This window comes from Phalaenopsis equestris, unplaced genomic scaffold, assembly GCF_001263595.1.
Source record: "Phalaenopsis equestris unplaced genomic scaffold, ASM126359v1 Scaffold201096, whole genome shotgun sequence".
NCBI lineage: Eukaryota > Viridiplantae > Streptophyta > Magnoliopsida > Asparagales > Orchidaceae > Phalaenopsis > Phalaenopsis equestris.
This window is the reverse complement of record NW_018220879.1, coordinates 201470-215715: the sequence shown is the minus strand read 5'-3', so window position 1 is coordinate 215715 and position 14246 is coordinate 201470. Positions and strand designations below refer to the sequence as shown.

The following is a 14246-nucleotide window of genomic DNA, read 5'->3' as shown; positions in this document are numbered from 1 at the left end:
AGGCAGTGATATATATATACATATATATCTATTTATATAGATATGAAGTGCCGCGTATCCCGGTTTGTTAGTCGGCATTCACGCTATAAGACCCGTGAGGGCGGGGTTTTAATCCCCTTGGCCATAGTTGATCTTAAGGAGGTGATACTCGAATTGTTAGGCATATTAGGGGTGGTTGGAGGCTTGTATAATAGCCTCGAGCCACTCCTTATATATATATATATATATATATAGATATATAAGAAACACATGGACATGACTGCATACATCAATACCTTCCCAAATCATGCTTTAATATCCGCCATCCATGGCATTTCTGGTGCTGTTCTAATTTCTTATGAGCTTCCTCTTGAACAAATGTATTAAAATGTTGATCACCTAATGCACAACTTTTGACTCTCATATTGCTGTTCAAGTGGTTTAGGTTCAAGCAGTGGAGCTGCTCAGAGCTCCCACGAGGATTGGGTCTCAACTAACACAACTGTGAGCATATTCTGTGCTATAAACTTTATACATCTAGTTCATCATCATTAACTGTTTTTCTGCCTCCCTTTCCAGGTATTTGTTGGTGGGCTTGACCAAGATGTTAGCGAAGATGAGCTCAAGCAAATTTTTTCTAAATATGGTGAGCTTGTGTCTGTTAAAATTCCACTTGGGAAGCAATGTGGTTTTGTACAATTTGTCCAAAGGTAATAGATATCTGTTCATAGGTCCTTTATTTTTCGGAAAATGTTTCATCATAGATTGGATTATAAGGAATTATTTGGTATGTTTTGACAGAAAAAATGCTGAAGAAGCATTGGAGGCTTTGAGTGGAACAGTGATTGGGAAGCAGACTGTTCGTCTTTCGTGGGGCCGCAACCCAGCCAAAAAGCAGGTGGGAGATCCTAATGCCGTTATTCTTCCTTTTATCTTATAACTACATAATTAGTTCAAGGAATATTTCATTATTGAACTTTTCCAAAATTTCTCAAATTCTGTGGACTTTTTTTTTTTTTGAAACTTTTTTGATAAATTGAAATGGTTTTTACGTATTTGTTTTCAGTTGAGATTTGAGCCATTGAATCGGTGGAGCGGAGGGTACTTTGGCGGGCAGTCCTATGGGGGATATGGCTATGGAGTGCCATTTCAGCATCCTGGTGTGTATGCTGCTGCTTATAGTCCTTATGCCATGTATGGCAGCTTCCAACAACAAGTGAGCTGATTAAGCCGTCTTTATAGACATTGATTAAGGATATATATATAGCAGTGTAGAATAGCCCTAAAAAATTAATTATCTGCCGACATAATTTATCTAGTTTCTAGGATATAAGATGTTGGGTTACATTAATTTTTATTGGTTGGTGTGACAAACTAGAATTTTTTGTACTCTATTGGTGTGATTTAAGATATGATTCATTCTTTTAGATTATTACTGCACATATTGCCAGTTAACCAAAAAGGATTCAAGTAGAACATAAATTTGATAAATTCAAGGAGAAAATATTCCTTCACCATGAACAACAGCATCATCATCATCAACTAACCTGCTATTCATAATATTAATAGAAGCTATAAAAAAGTTCAGTTTGCTTCTCTGGAAGGTGGAAGCTTTCCTAGGAGGAAAGAAGAGATCATTTCCAATGCTCTTTTGGGCTGGTAGCTAGGAACTTCATGTCCTGCCCCTCTAATTGTCACCAAAGCCAGCCCTTCATATTGCACAACATAGCCTCCTACCTGCATCTAAATAATAAATAACTTGCACTTTTGGGAAGAAAAATTGGCAAATTCTGTTTGCTTACTTCTTGATTAAGATACCATGGTCTCCAAGGTTTCAGAATGGGGAGCCCAAGCATTTTAATGAAGTTTTTGGTGCTGGTAATGGGAACTACAGCATCAACATCACCACTGCCAATTTTTTTAAAAAAAACTCTTTTATTTCGTTTTGTAAATCATACTTGAGATAAGAGCAGCAGTAATGCAGGGATATCCGAATTGTATGATTTTGTACCATAAACTCACCTGTATAACCATATATACAAGCCTGTTGAAATCAAGTTCTGGAAAGTAGAGAGCATAGTTGTAGGCCCATCTCTCCAGTGTAAATTCCTGAAAAATGGAAAATGCTTTGGGAAGCCAAGTATGAAAGAAGCGTGGCTCCTTAAATCATGTGCATGTTTTAATTGATTTTTTTTAATTAAGAATCATTTTCTTTTTTCAACTCAAATTAATTTCATAAGCATATGCACCTTTGTAAGTGTGTTCTATTGAATAAGACATTTTCATTTAGAAAATTTAAATAGCAACTTATCCTTGACACATTTTTTTATCATTCTTCATATGCTTTTAATTACTAAATTATTAAAAAAAATAAATTTACTGTTAATTTAAATGGTCGGTAATAGTAGTCTTATAGATTCTTTAAATTTAAGCCTTAATTAAAAATTTATATGTGATAGATATATGCTGAAAATTTGTGTAATAATAAGTAAAATTTATTATCTTAAATGAATACTATGTCTCTCTCTTCCTCTTGTGTACATCTATTCATTTATTTATGATCTATCTATATTTATCCAGCCATATAAAGAAAGGGACTTTATTATATGAGTTAATAATATGAAAAGCTTGTGTGTATTACTATTACAATAAGTTGCAACAACAATAACAAGCCTTTATCCCACCAAATGGGGTCAACTACGAGAATCTTTTTTCTCCATTATCCATCCAATGGGTGTCATATTTTTATTTAATTCTAATAGATTAAGATCTTTTATTAAGCAATATGCCCAATTTTTTTTTAATGTCTCCCTCTGCATTGCAGATCTTTTATTAAGCAATATGCCCAATTTTTTTTTTAATGTCTCCCTCTGCATTTCTGAACATAAGTCGAGCATAAAACATTTACTCTCCTAGCTGGATCATCAGACAACCATCTAAGACGACTTTCTTTAATCCTGTCTACCACTGGAGCTATACTAACCCTTTCACGAATAGATTCGTTTCGCATGGGATCTGCTCACAATTTTAATATAAATCTACGTACTTATTTAGGAGCTCTTAACGAGTCTATTGATCTTAACACAAATTGCTAAAATGGTATGGAGTCAACTTGCTCAGTCAAGTTTAAGAGAAAACAAAATAAAATAAATAAATAAATAAATAAAAGAAAAACCAAGGAGTACTGTAAGAGAAAACAAAATAAAATAAATAAATAAATAAAAGAAAAACCGAGTACTAATGTGTAATACTATATTTTTTTTCCTTTTTTTTTGAATAATGGTTAAAAATAAATCATTTTCAGTCGTCCTAAGTTTAACTAAGAGCCTGTTTGGGACAGCTTATAAGTGAGACTGTGTTTTCAAAAGGTCACCTTTGTTGTTGTTGTTGTTGTTGTTGTTTTATACACATTCGAAAACAGCTTATTTGATTTATTACGCGAGCCGCGGAAACGGGGATCACGACGTTTTTGATGCGGCGTTACAAAATTATTCCTTCGGTGTGCTTCTCCTCTCCGCTCCCTCGCTTGATCTCATGCCCAGCTCGATCGAATCCAAACCCTAAGTCCCAAATAGGGAAAAAATTGCGTACGTAAGACGTACGCAGCGCTGCGTACGTCTTCCAATGGGAACATGACACATCAGCCCAACCAGTCCCAACGCGTAGGTTTGAAATATTCCCCGCGTGACCCGTTGACTCAACCCGTGTGGTTATATATGAGCAATAACAAATCTGTAACCGCCGTGTAACTGCCCTGTTTAATCCTGAGGTACACTTGTAATACCCAATCCGTAACTCTTAGAAACCGCGGACCCCTTGCACCACGAATGTGTAACTGATCTATAACTGCCGTGTAACCGCACCGTTTTTTAATTCAGCATAATGATTGCTTACATCTTGATCCTGATTGTCGGAACTAATGACAGGTTGTTGGAAAACTTCAAAGGGTCAAGGAGTTGTTGTGTGTGGGGTTGTATTTAATTATGGATATTGTGTTGATTGTATCTGCATCTTGTTTCTTACTTTAGCTCGGGCTGTACATGAAAGCAGAATTTGTGATGTTGTTTCTATATTTGTAAAGCATATTGGTTAATACAAAGAGAAATGGTTTTAGAAATTTTAGAATATGTGATGCTGCAATGACATAATTGCAGAATTTCTGTCGTGACCTAATTGCAGAAATTTTGGAGCCCTTTAACATAATGCTTATTGCAGAAATTTTGAAGCCCTGTAACATTTGAAAATTTTGATGTGACTTATAATAATACAGCTTGTTAGTTTTAAATCATATAACTTTAAAACTTGTGGCTCGAATTGTGACTTCTACAATATTTAAAAAGGACACATTTCTTGGCTCGAATTGTGACAGAACCAACTCCATTCCATTCAAATTAGGACGCAATTCCTTCCCATGACAAAATGAATATGATTTACAAAGTACAAATGCCTTGGCTACAAATTTGCTACATTCCATATGATTTTTCTTGCATCTGAAAATCTAAGTCCCTCTATGAAGTTGCAGAATTTCAAAAAAACTTATTCCCTGTATGAAGTTGTTTGAATTTCTGTAACTTTTGGAGCCCTGATTTATGAGTAAGCTTAACCAAAAAAACATATGAACTTACAATAGTTAAAGGAAGTAAGCTTAACCCTAATTTATTGAATAAATAAAAAGCAAAAAACATCCTGGTTACATGTACTTTAAAATCATACTGAGTACAAATGCCTCAATACAAATGTCTCAATACATTCTCATAAAAATTACATAAGAAAACAAATGCCTCAATACAATTCGTCCTACACACAACAAATGACTCAATACAAATTAGTATGAGCACAATAAATGCTTCAATAATGTTGCTTACATCCTGATTAGAACCAGAGTGAAAAAACAAAATAACATATTTGTAAATCTTTTTTCATGAAAAACCTCGCAATTAAAGAATATGTCAAATTACATACTGATCATGTATTGAATATGTCATCATTGCAGTGTAGGATTCCCTGTACCATGGAGGAAAGAAATTATGCATTTGAAAGATCCAAAAATATTAAAATACCATGCATAACACAAAACAATCAACACATGGTTATCAACGTTTTGCATTATATATTGACCTGTGTTAGAAAATCAGGCAGTGACAACATGTTTGGATCAGACTTTAAAGCATTGGGTTCTTGACTGGTTGAAACTTCTATCAGTTTACCTGTTAAAGTGGTTATGGGTAAGAAACTTGTCATTGGATAAAATATCCCAAAATCAAAATTTTTAAGCAAAAAAATACCTTTTGCTCTTTTCTTTCTCTTCGTTCGTCATTCACCGGATTTTTATTTTTTTAGCTTGTTTCTGTGACTTTGAACCTCTTCAATTTATTATGTCATCAATATCCAACGATAATTTCTTCATTGAATCCTTCATGCATAGCGACCTCTGCATTTCCCTTGGCTTTATTAGTAATTAGATATGCCATTTTTTCCATGTGTGTTTGGAATATTAGGTCACTTTTACCATAATTTCACATTTGTGACTGTTGGAAATGTTTGTATGCATAATTGTTATACACATCTCATTTGCAGACCATCTCAATAGGAGATATTTATGTGGGGTCTTCTTAATATGTAGAAAATTCAATATTCGTAGAGAGTGTTCACATAATAGCTCCATTATTTCGAATTTTCTGCAGCTACATTGACCTCCGAACTGAAAACTTTCAACCAGTCAAGAACACATGATCCGTGAATTTACCACCCATGTTCTGTTTGTCGTGTGATCAACCAAATTCTTAATAAAAAAATCATTTTCATTGTTTACAGAGGCGTGTAATTGAAGACCACATTTTCCGTGAATAAACTCTTCCTCAAACATATTATAGGGCTTCCTTTAGGGAAATACAGCTGATAAACTCTTCCTCAAACATATTATAGAGCTTCCTTTAGGGAAATACAGCTACCTGCCTCAATATTAGGCTGCTTTTCGCAACTGGATTGATCACAGATTGATTGCACTTGTAATCTTCGTCCTTCTTGTTACGCCTCCATGCTCTCATGTCTTGTTCAAGGCCCAAAAAACAATCAGTAATAGAACTTGTGGGCTTAGCGACACCATGACAAATATTATTTGTTGATTCACTTTTATGGGTGGATAAAATTCCCATTCTAAATACATCTTTATTAAAAGTTGTAGCCCACTTATCTCTGATGTTGTACATCTCATCAACCACACGTTCTCCTGTAGATTGCTAGTCTCAATCATCATCTCCCATGTATTATCAAATTCCTCTTCAGACTCGCATTTGCTCATACACTTATAAAAAAGATTAATGACTATTGATTCACCACCCCGCAGTGAACATTTTAAGTAATTTCTTGTATATGTGTCACTAACATAATCTATGTCGTGTATTTGACAAAATTTGTTCTATGACTTTTCTCATTGCATGATCCTGATCAATATATATTATAATTGGATGATTGTTGCCCATAATAGGGATAAAAGTTTTATAAAGCTAATTAAACGACTCTGTTGTCTCCTCTGACAAGAATCTAAAGCCAAAGAGAATATTCTGTCAATTGTGGTTAACACAAATAAAAGGAGCATAACACAAGTTATATTTATTTAATTTGTAGTTAGTATAAAAAAAAATAACATCACCAAAGCAATCATAATGATGCATAGACGTGTCGTCACTCCAAACAAAACTCATCAGTCTACCACTCTCATCAATTTCAAAGTCTCACTCAAACATGCTATCCTTAGCACGTCTCTCTGTGAACAATTGCAATAAAGCATTGACATCACTTTTTTTAATTCTACATCTCCTCTCTCTTTGAATGAAATTGAATGCATCTATCTTAGTACATGTTCTCAACTCCTCCAACTTCTGTGGCTAGAAAGTTAAACACATCTCTAGGTCTTATCTCTGACAGTGTCATCGATCTGAGCACATCTGCATTGACTTCGCTTATCTTTCTACTGGACCACAAGAGGTGCTTATCACCGGGGTTTTCTAAGGAGTGGTTATGAGATTCAATGAATTTTTTAAATGTCCAATTGTCTTCAACATCAATTGCGTATAGAATCATTGCCGGACAACCGCTTCTTGTGTCCGCTCTTTTGTATTTAACGGTTTTTGTGGCCTCAGCTCTTTCTTGAAACCTGCTTTTCTACAGACAAAGTCCTTTGTCTTAAGATTTCTGGAGTTAGGCCAGAAAGTGTCGTGCTCCTTACGTACACCAAATCTGATATGATGAGCGTAAGCACAATATACTTCGTAAGCTTCTTTCTCATTGTGGACCAACGTTTCAAGTAAAATATTTGCAGTTAGCTCCGTACATTTAGGTTCACTCTCATCAAACTTCAGAAAATATAAAACTATATTAAACTCAATAACAAATGCACACACAAACAACCCTAAGAAGCACATCTAACAAATAAGAACACTATAGTAAACCCTAATAAGAACAACACAACAAACAAAACAAAAATCATATAACTTTACAAAAATTCACCTTCATAATATTCTTAAAAATCATACAACAAATAAGAAAACCCTAAAAGCAAATAGCATTTTAATAAAAATTGAAGAAATGTCTCCTAGTTAGACCTCAAAACACACTAAGGAAATCACCAAGAAACACAGCAACAAACACACCAAGGAAAACACCAAAGAAACAGACCTAAACACACCAAGAAACAAAGATATGCCGACGCACAAACACAAAAAAATTTGTCCAAAAAAGAATACAGAACTACAAACATTCAACTAATTCACAAACACACTTCCACTTTAGCATCGACTTCTTCTCTGTTGGCCGGAAATGTATTTTCTCCTTCCTCGTCAAACACGAAATATCAGTTTGTGTAGTCCATCTTCAACATCAATAAAACAGTAAACCCTAGCTGCTTGAATAGTAACATTCTCGTGCTCTGATTTTTGAGGGAAGGTTATCATGCAGTTACATTGTATTCACTGCAACGGTACAACTCCTTGAATTGGCGAAAGGTTCTTGGAGATTACCGCAAATTTACAAAGCCACGATACCGAGCTTTGGAGGTTACCACAACGTTACACGGAAGGTACATTTGGTCCAGTGGGATGCAGAGGTTACTGGGCAGTTACACATCAACGATACAGAAGGGTGCGAAGATTACCGCATAGTTACACATCGACAGTACAGGGGTCTGCGATTTATCAGAGTTACAGATCTGTTATTGCAGCTGTATCGCGGGATCAAACGGGGCAGTTACACGACAATTACAGATCAATTATTGCTCATGTATAACCGCGCGGGCCGGGTCTACGGGTTTCTAACCAGTTTGACTGATGAGTCATGCTCGCATAAAATTATTGCGTCCGCCCACCACACGCAGAGATGCGTGCTGTGAGCCAATAAAAACTCCTCATTTATCAAAAAAAAAAAAATTATGTTAGTGGGCCCACTTTTATTCCAATAAAAACTCCTCATTTATCAAAAAAAAAAAAAAAATTATGTCAGTGGGCCCACTTTTATTTTTTTATTTTTATTTTTATTTTTATTTTTCGCGTGCGCCGAGAGCTCCATGCTCGCAGCGGTGCGTACGCAAATTTTTTCCCTCAAACAGCCCCGTCGTGCTCGAAAAAATATTATCTGCATAGTTTTTCGTCGTGCTCCGCCCTCTTTATCCTCTGCTCTACGCTAGGTGTCTCTCGCGTTCGTCTCCCTCATACCGTCTCCGTCATCGCTGCGATTCCGTCCTCCGTAGCCGAAACCCGTCTAGGCGAGCTTGAGATCGAGGAGGTAGGCGTTGTCCAGGAGGCAAATGAAGCAAAGACCAGCGAAACTCCATCTTTCTCATCCTTCCGCACCGCTCCGACCATAAACCATAGTTGGGATGGCAACGAAGGGATCGCGGCTTACAGAGACCAGCGAAACTGTCATCTTTCTCATCCTTTCGCACCGCTCTGACCAGAAACCATTGAAGAAGGTTAGCACTGGTTCCCGCCCTTACTCCTTCCGGTAAGCATAGGCTCAGGATTTACGGAGGAGTTTTCTTTTTCTTTTTTTTTTGTTTTTTTTATGTTTATTCATGTTTGCAAAAAAAATTGTTACCATTTATTTGCTAATATTTTGATGTTTTGGCTTTATTTTACTTGAAACATGGTTAAATTTTTATGCAGTACTGATTTTTTTTTTCTATTAACCTTTCTTCGTTTGAACATAGAAGTTCCAAGACTGTAGTAGGGGCTATAACTTGTTCTTGTTATGTGCTGGTAGGGTGTTCCATTCAGTACAAGTCCCAACAAAAAGGTTTTTGGGGCATTTACGTTTATAGCACACAATTGTTGTGTAATTGTTGGTTATTGCCTAGCTGATTTTGTCTTTTCTATTAGTTGGAATGGTAGGCTATCAGCCCTCGACAAGGTGAGGGTTCGAGTTTGAACAGTAAACTTGTATCATTGATCTCCAATCTTATATATTATAATGAAAAATTGTGCCTAGCTAATTAAGCATGATGGAAGTTGTTTGATGAGGCTTTTAGGGATAAAAAATCAAAAGATTCAAAATATAGATACACTCTAAAAAAAAAAGCTAAAAGCAGAATTCCTTATGACCTGCTCACTCAAAACTCTACTCGTTATGCTCTATAAATAGTTCTAAAAGAAGTATCAGAATTCAGAAGTAAGATACCTGCAACCTTTCCATTCCCCAGCTTTTGCATGAAGAGCCTTTTGCACCCCTGGATTGTTCAGATAAGAATTAACATAGTTGTCTGTGCACGGATCAAAATCCCCACCAAAACCATCCATCTAAATTTAAAAAAAAGGGGGTTAATTATTTCTAGTCCTCTAATGTCTTCAATATTCACTAGAAATAATTTAAAGCAAGACATACGACCCAATTCCTATCTATCTACATATCTAACATGTAAAATTTGATTTTTAAATTTATACCTTCCAAATCTTTCTTTTTACATAAAAATACTAGTACAACTAGTTTAGCTTTTAAATAGTGAGATGCACCTTTTTATGCTTAGGTAAGGTGGTATACATGCACAAATTGAAATTTTGGTGTTAGATATGTAGATACATAAGAATTGAGTGGTATGTATATAACTCTTCCTATTAAACGTTAAATATTGTCACTGACCGTTCTGTCTAAATTGAGCATAAAATCTGTTGGGCAAATAGGAGCATATATGTTATCGTCCTCAATATCTCCAGTCTCTGAAGAAACTAAATTAATGGCGTTTACGCATTCGGTGGATAGATTTGGGTTAGAGAAGTTGCAATTTGTCAGAAACTTAGCGTAAGTTTCATCAGATATCAATGAATGACCCCATAAAAAGTCTATTTCTGCTTTACCAGTTATATCGTAGTATAAGTAAGGGTTGCCAACCTGAAGAAAATGACAAGAATTTATTATCAACATAGGATGCTCAAAATTGAAAGGAATTTAATCTAAAATATTATGCCTAAAATTTAATTCAAAATATAAAATTTATCTTTTTGAAATGCAAGTCATTTCTATTGAGTTGCGTGACATCAGTTTCTATTTTTAAGAAAGTCATCAAGTTTCCTATAAGACAAAAAATAAAACATAAAGTTCTGTCATATACTTTATGAAGAAATGTTATAGGTATACGAATATGACTAGATATATTTGGAATTAACATTAACTCAACAACTAAAACTAGTTATCACTGTAAACATCATTCATCAGCATCATGATAATTCTAGTTTAAAATTGCTCAGAAGAGTTTTTTTTTGTAAGAAAATAAATTTATTTTGTATATAAAATGTACTGTCTTATAATTTATTAAATTTTTTTTTATGCAAAATTTAGCTAATTATTCATTATTAAAATCATGAGCTAAGTTTTTTTATTGAAAGCTATGCATGAATTTTATCACGATAAAAGAGATTAAAGGGTGTTTTTGCATCTGCATAGATAATTTGTAATAAAATTAATAGTTTTAGATTCAATTACAAGGCTTTATGTATTTATATATATTTCATAAAGCTACTCAAGCGATAGGACAATGAAATGAAAGCTGCTAAACTATTCAAATTATAATTACCATCTCTCAAATGAAATTTGTTTGATTCAATTTGCCTAAAAGATGTAGTGATATTTAAATAATGAAGGATGATTATGACATTTTCTAGGCATAATATTAAGGTAAGGTATTCAAGTTAGTATCTAATTTGACTGTTAGTTAGATTAATTATTGAATTTTGACTTACAGGCAATATTACTTTAAAATATTGTACCCAAATATATCTATAAAAATCTTATTTAATAGAAAAATGTTACCAAAAAATAACTTCTAGCCAAAATGTTTTATATCATTACTCAAATTTTCTTAAATTGTAATTAAAACATTCATAAAAAGTGAACTTTGAGAAAAAAAAGATGAAAATGACTATGATGTCATACATAATAATGGCCTAAATTACCACTTTACTTATAATTCCAAAAATTAAACAATTAGTTTACTACTAGGTAAAATTCCTACTATCTTTATTTTAAAATTGAGTTATATATGTAGTTTAACACCCTAAAACCTATCATCATAATGAACATTATAACATAAAAATTAAATATTTTTCATGCACATATCATCATAATCATTATCTCTGTTTATATATTTTTATACTAGCTACCATTATTGCATGTAAATATCTCATGTTAAATTAATGCATTGAACATGTCTTACCGCTATACCACCAAGTTTGATGTTTGTTCTATTGGATATTTTGTTGTTTATTGTGATGGAATGAGCAAGTTGAGGAACATAATGGCCAGCGTAGCTCTCTCCTGCGATGAAAAGCTCAACATTCTTGAAATGTGGAAATCTTTCTAACCAATTTATCAGAAATATATATGAGTCATCAGCAGTTCTTTTATCCCCATTTTTATTATAATCTGATGATTTCTTCGAGTATGAGAAGCCAACCCCGACTGGTGATTCCAGGAATAGAACATTCGCCACTGTCAATAAATAAATTAATCATTTTTATCACGTTAAGTAGATACAATGAAACATTCAAAAATTGCTAAATGAAGATCATGATATGATGATTATAAAATCATAAAAAAAAGCTTGAACATATGTATGTATGTATATCTCATGAATTAAAAAAAGGCCAAAATAGCATTGATTTTTTTTTTTAAATCGACACAAAAAAAAAGTTTGAAAAATGAAAAAATTGCCAACTCAGCGGCGACTTGATTGCCAGCAAAGCTGAGTCGCCGCTGCTTTGGTGACTTGCTTGCCAACTCAACCAACCTTAAAAACCTAGTTTATTTCTCTTCCTATCACTCTATCACTCACGACTCACTTCCACACTCAACCCAACGAGAAATTATTCCATACGGAGTACGTGCGCAGCTCTATGTGCGGACTTCAGTAATATCCCACTATGTGTGTTATATTCGGCCCACAAAAAAAATTACAGTGAAACCCCAGAGGTTACTGGAGTGGAATCGCGGAGATTATTTGGTGGGGTTATTGGGGAGTTATTCAGGGGTTATTGAGACATTAACTCTAATAACGCTACAATAAACAATTAATAACCCCCAAATAATGTTGAGTGGAGTCTGTTCCATTGTTCTTATTAAGAAATTAATTGACTGCTTCTTAATTAATTAATTCTCATTCCAAATTTAATCTCCCGCTTTTCTCTTCCGGACCCACCTTCTTTCTTTCCTATGGAGGGTCCCTCCATCTCCTCTTTCCAGAACAGCTTCTCGCTCTCCCAGCTATTTGATGGATTTCACGAATTGAAGCACTACCTTTAATGGACCAAACAAGAGCTTTAAAAACTACAAGAAGGTATCGCATGCTGTGTGTGAGGGCTCTTTGATCGCTGCGCTCCCATTCTTGGCTTCTGTGTTTGGCTAACGGAAGAGGTGAAAAAGGCTTCGTACCGGTTCTTCTCCTCTTCGGTGTGGCTCTCGGTTTAGAGAGAGAGAAAGAGAGGGGAAGAGAAGAAAAGGAGAAGTGAAAGAGAGAGGAGAGAGAGGAGAGAGAGAGGTTTTAGAGAGAGGTTTTTCTTGTAACGTCGAGGCGCTCGACGGTGTAATTTCCTCAGCTAATAAAATCCTCTGCAGCTCCGTGGACGTAGACAATTTGCCGAACCACGTAAATCTTGTGTCGTATTTTCTAATATTTTTTTTTTCGATCTATTTTTTCTTTATTGCCGTCATTCTTCATAACAATTGGTATCAAAACCCCGGTTCGGATCTAAGGAAGAACGATGACCGGAGACGAAGTGAAGGTTTCAGGGATCGAGAAGTTTGACGGCACGGATTTTGGATACTGGAGGATGCAGATAGAGGATTACCTCTATGGGAAGAAACTTCATTTTCCACTACTGGGAAAACAATCGGAGAAGATGGAAGAAGCTGATTGGAATCTGTTGGATCGACAGGTTCTGGGGGTTATTCGATTAACCTTATCGAGGTCCGTTGCTCACAATGTCATAAAGGAGAGGACGACGACAGATCTTATGGCGATCCTATCAAGTATGTATGAAAAGCCATCGACGAATAACAAGGTGCACTTGATGAAAAAGTTATTCAACCTAAAGATGGCGGAAGGTGTGTCGGTTGTTCAACATTTGAATGATTTCAACACTATTACCAATCAATTATCGTCCGTTGAAATTGATTTTGACGATGAGATTCGTGCACTAATATTATTACAAAATGCTTGAAAAGCCATGAGGATGACAGTTAGCAACTCTGCAGGTAAAATCAAACTGAAATATGATGATATTCGTGACTTGATTCTTGCTGAAGAGGTGCGCAGGAAAGATTCTGGCGAGATCTCAGGTTCGAGTTCAACACTGAATGTTGATTCCAGAGGGAGATCACAAGACATGAACTCAAATTGAGGAAGGTCGAAATCAAAGCATAGAGCAAGAGCAAGTTAAAGCCTGGTTAGCAAGCAACCTGCTGGAATTGTGGCAAAACTGGTCACATAAAGAAGAACTGTAAAAATCCTAAGAAGACGGATAACGTCAGTGCTAACGCTGTAACTGAAGAAGTGCAGGATGCGCTATTGCTTGCAGTTCATAACTCTGTTGACGACTGGATACTGGACTCAGGGGCTTCTTTTCACACATCTTCTCACCGGGAATTAATGAGAAACTATATTTCAGGTGACTTTGGGAAAGTGTACCTGGCTGATGGAGCAGCTTTGAACGTGGTGGGGATGGGAGATGTTGAAATTGCACTCCCTAACAGAAACAAATGGATCCTGCAAAAGGTTAGACACATTC

The 14246-nt window shown here is 35.2% G+C and overlaps 2 protein-coding genes across 2 annotated transcripts in view; one reads left to right on the top strand and one right to left on the bottom strand.

Moving 5' to 3' along the window:
- The window catches only part of LOC110035973 (polyadenylate-binding protein RBP47-like), a 15063-nt gene extending 13657 nt beyond the window's left edge, over nt 1–1406 (top strand). Inside the window, exons 3-6 of the mRNA XM_020740311.1 lie at nt 425–483; nt 559–689; nt 781–877; nt 1046–1406. Of these exons, the coding sequence (XP_020595970.1) occupies nt 425–483; nt 559–689; nt 781–877; nt 1046–1204 (446 nt within the window). The 3' untranslated portion in view covers nt 1205–1406. The remainder of the gene's footprint in view (nt 1–424; nt 484–558; nt 690–780; nt 878–1045) is intronic.
- A 126-nt stretch (nt 1407–1532) lies between these two features.
- Nucleotides 1533–14246, bottom strand: part of LOC110035970 (serine carboxypeptidase II-3-like) — a 33538-nt gene continuing 20824 nt past the window's right edge. The window contains exons 3-9 of the mRNA XM_020740309.1: nt 11678–11952; nt 10323–10356; nt 10108–10193; nt 9649–9767; nt 2002–2088; nt 1782–1887; nt 1533–1716 (exon numbers count right to left, since the gene is read on the bottom strand). Coding sequence (XP_020595968.1) covers nt 1564–1716; nt 1782–1887; nt 2002–2088; nt 9649–9767; nt 10108–10193; nt 10323–10356; nt 11678–11952 — 860 coding nt within the window. The 3' untranslated portion in view covers nt 1533–1563. The remainder of the gene's footprint in view (nt 1717–1781; nt 1888–2001; nt 2089–9648; nt 9768–10107; nt 10194–10322; nt 10357–11677; nt 11953–14246) is intronic.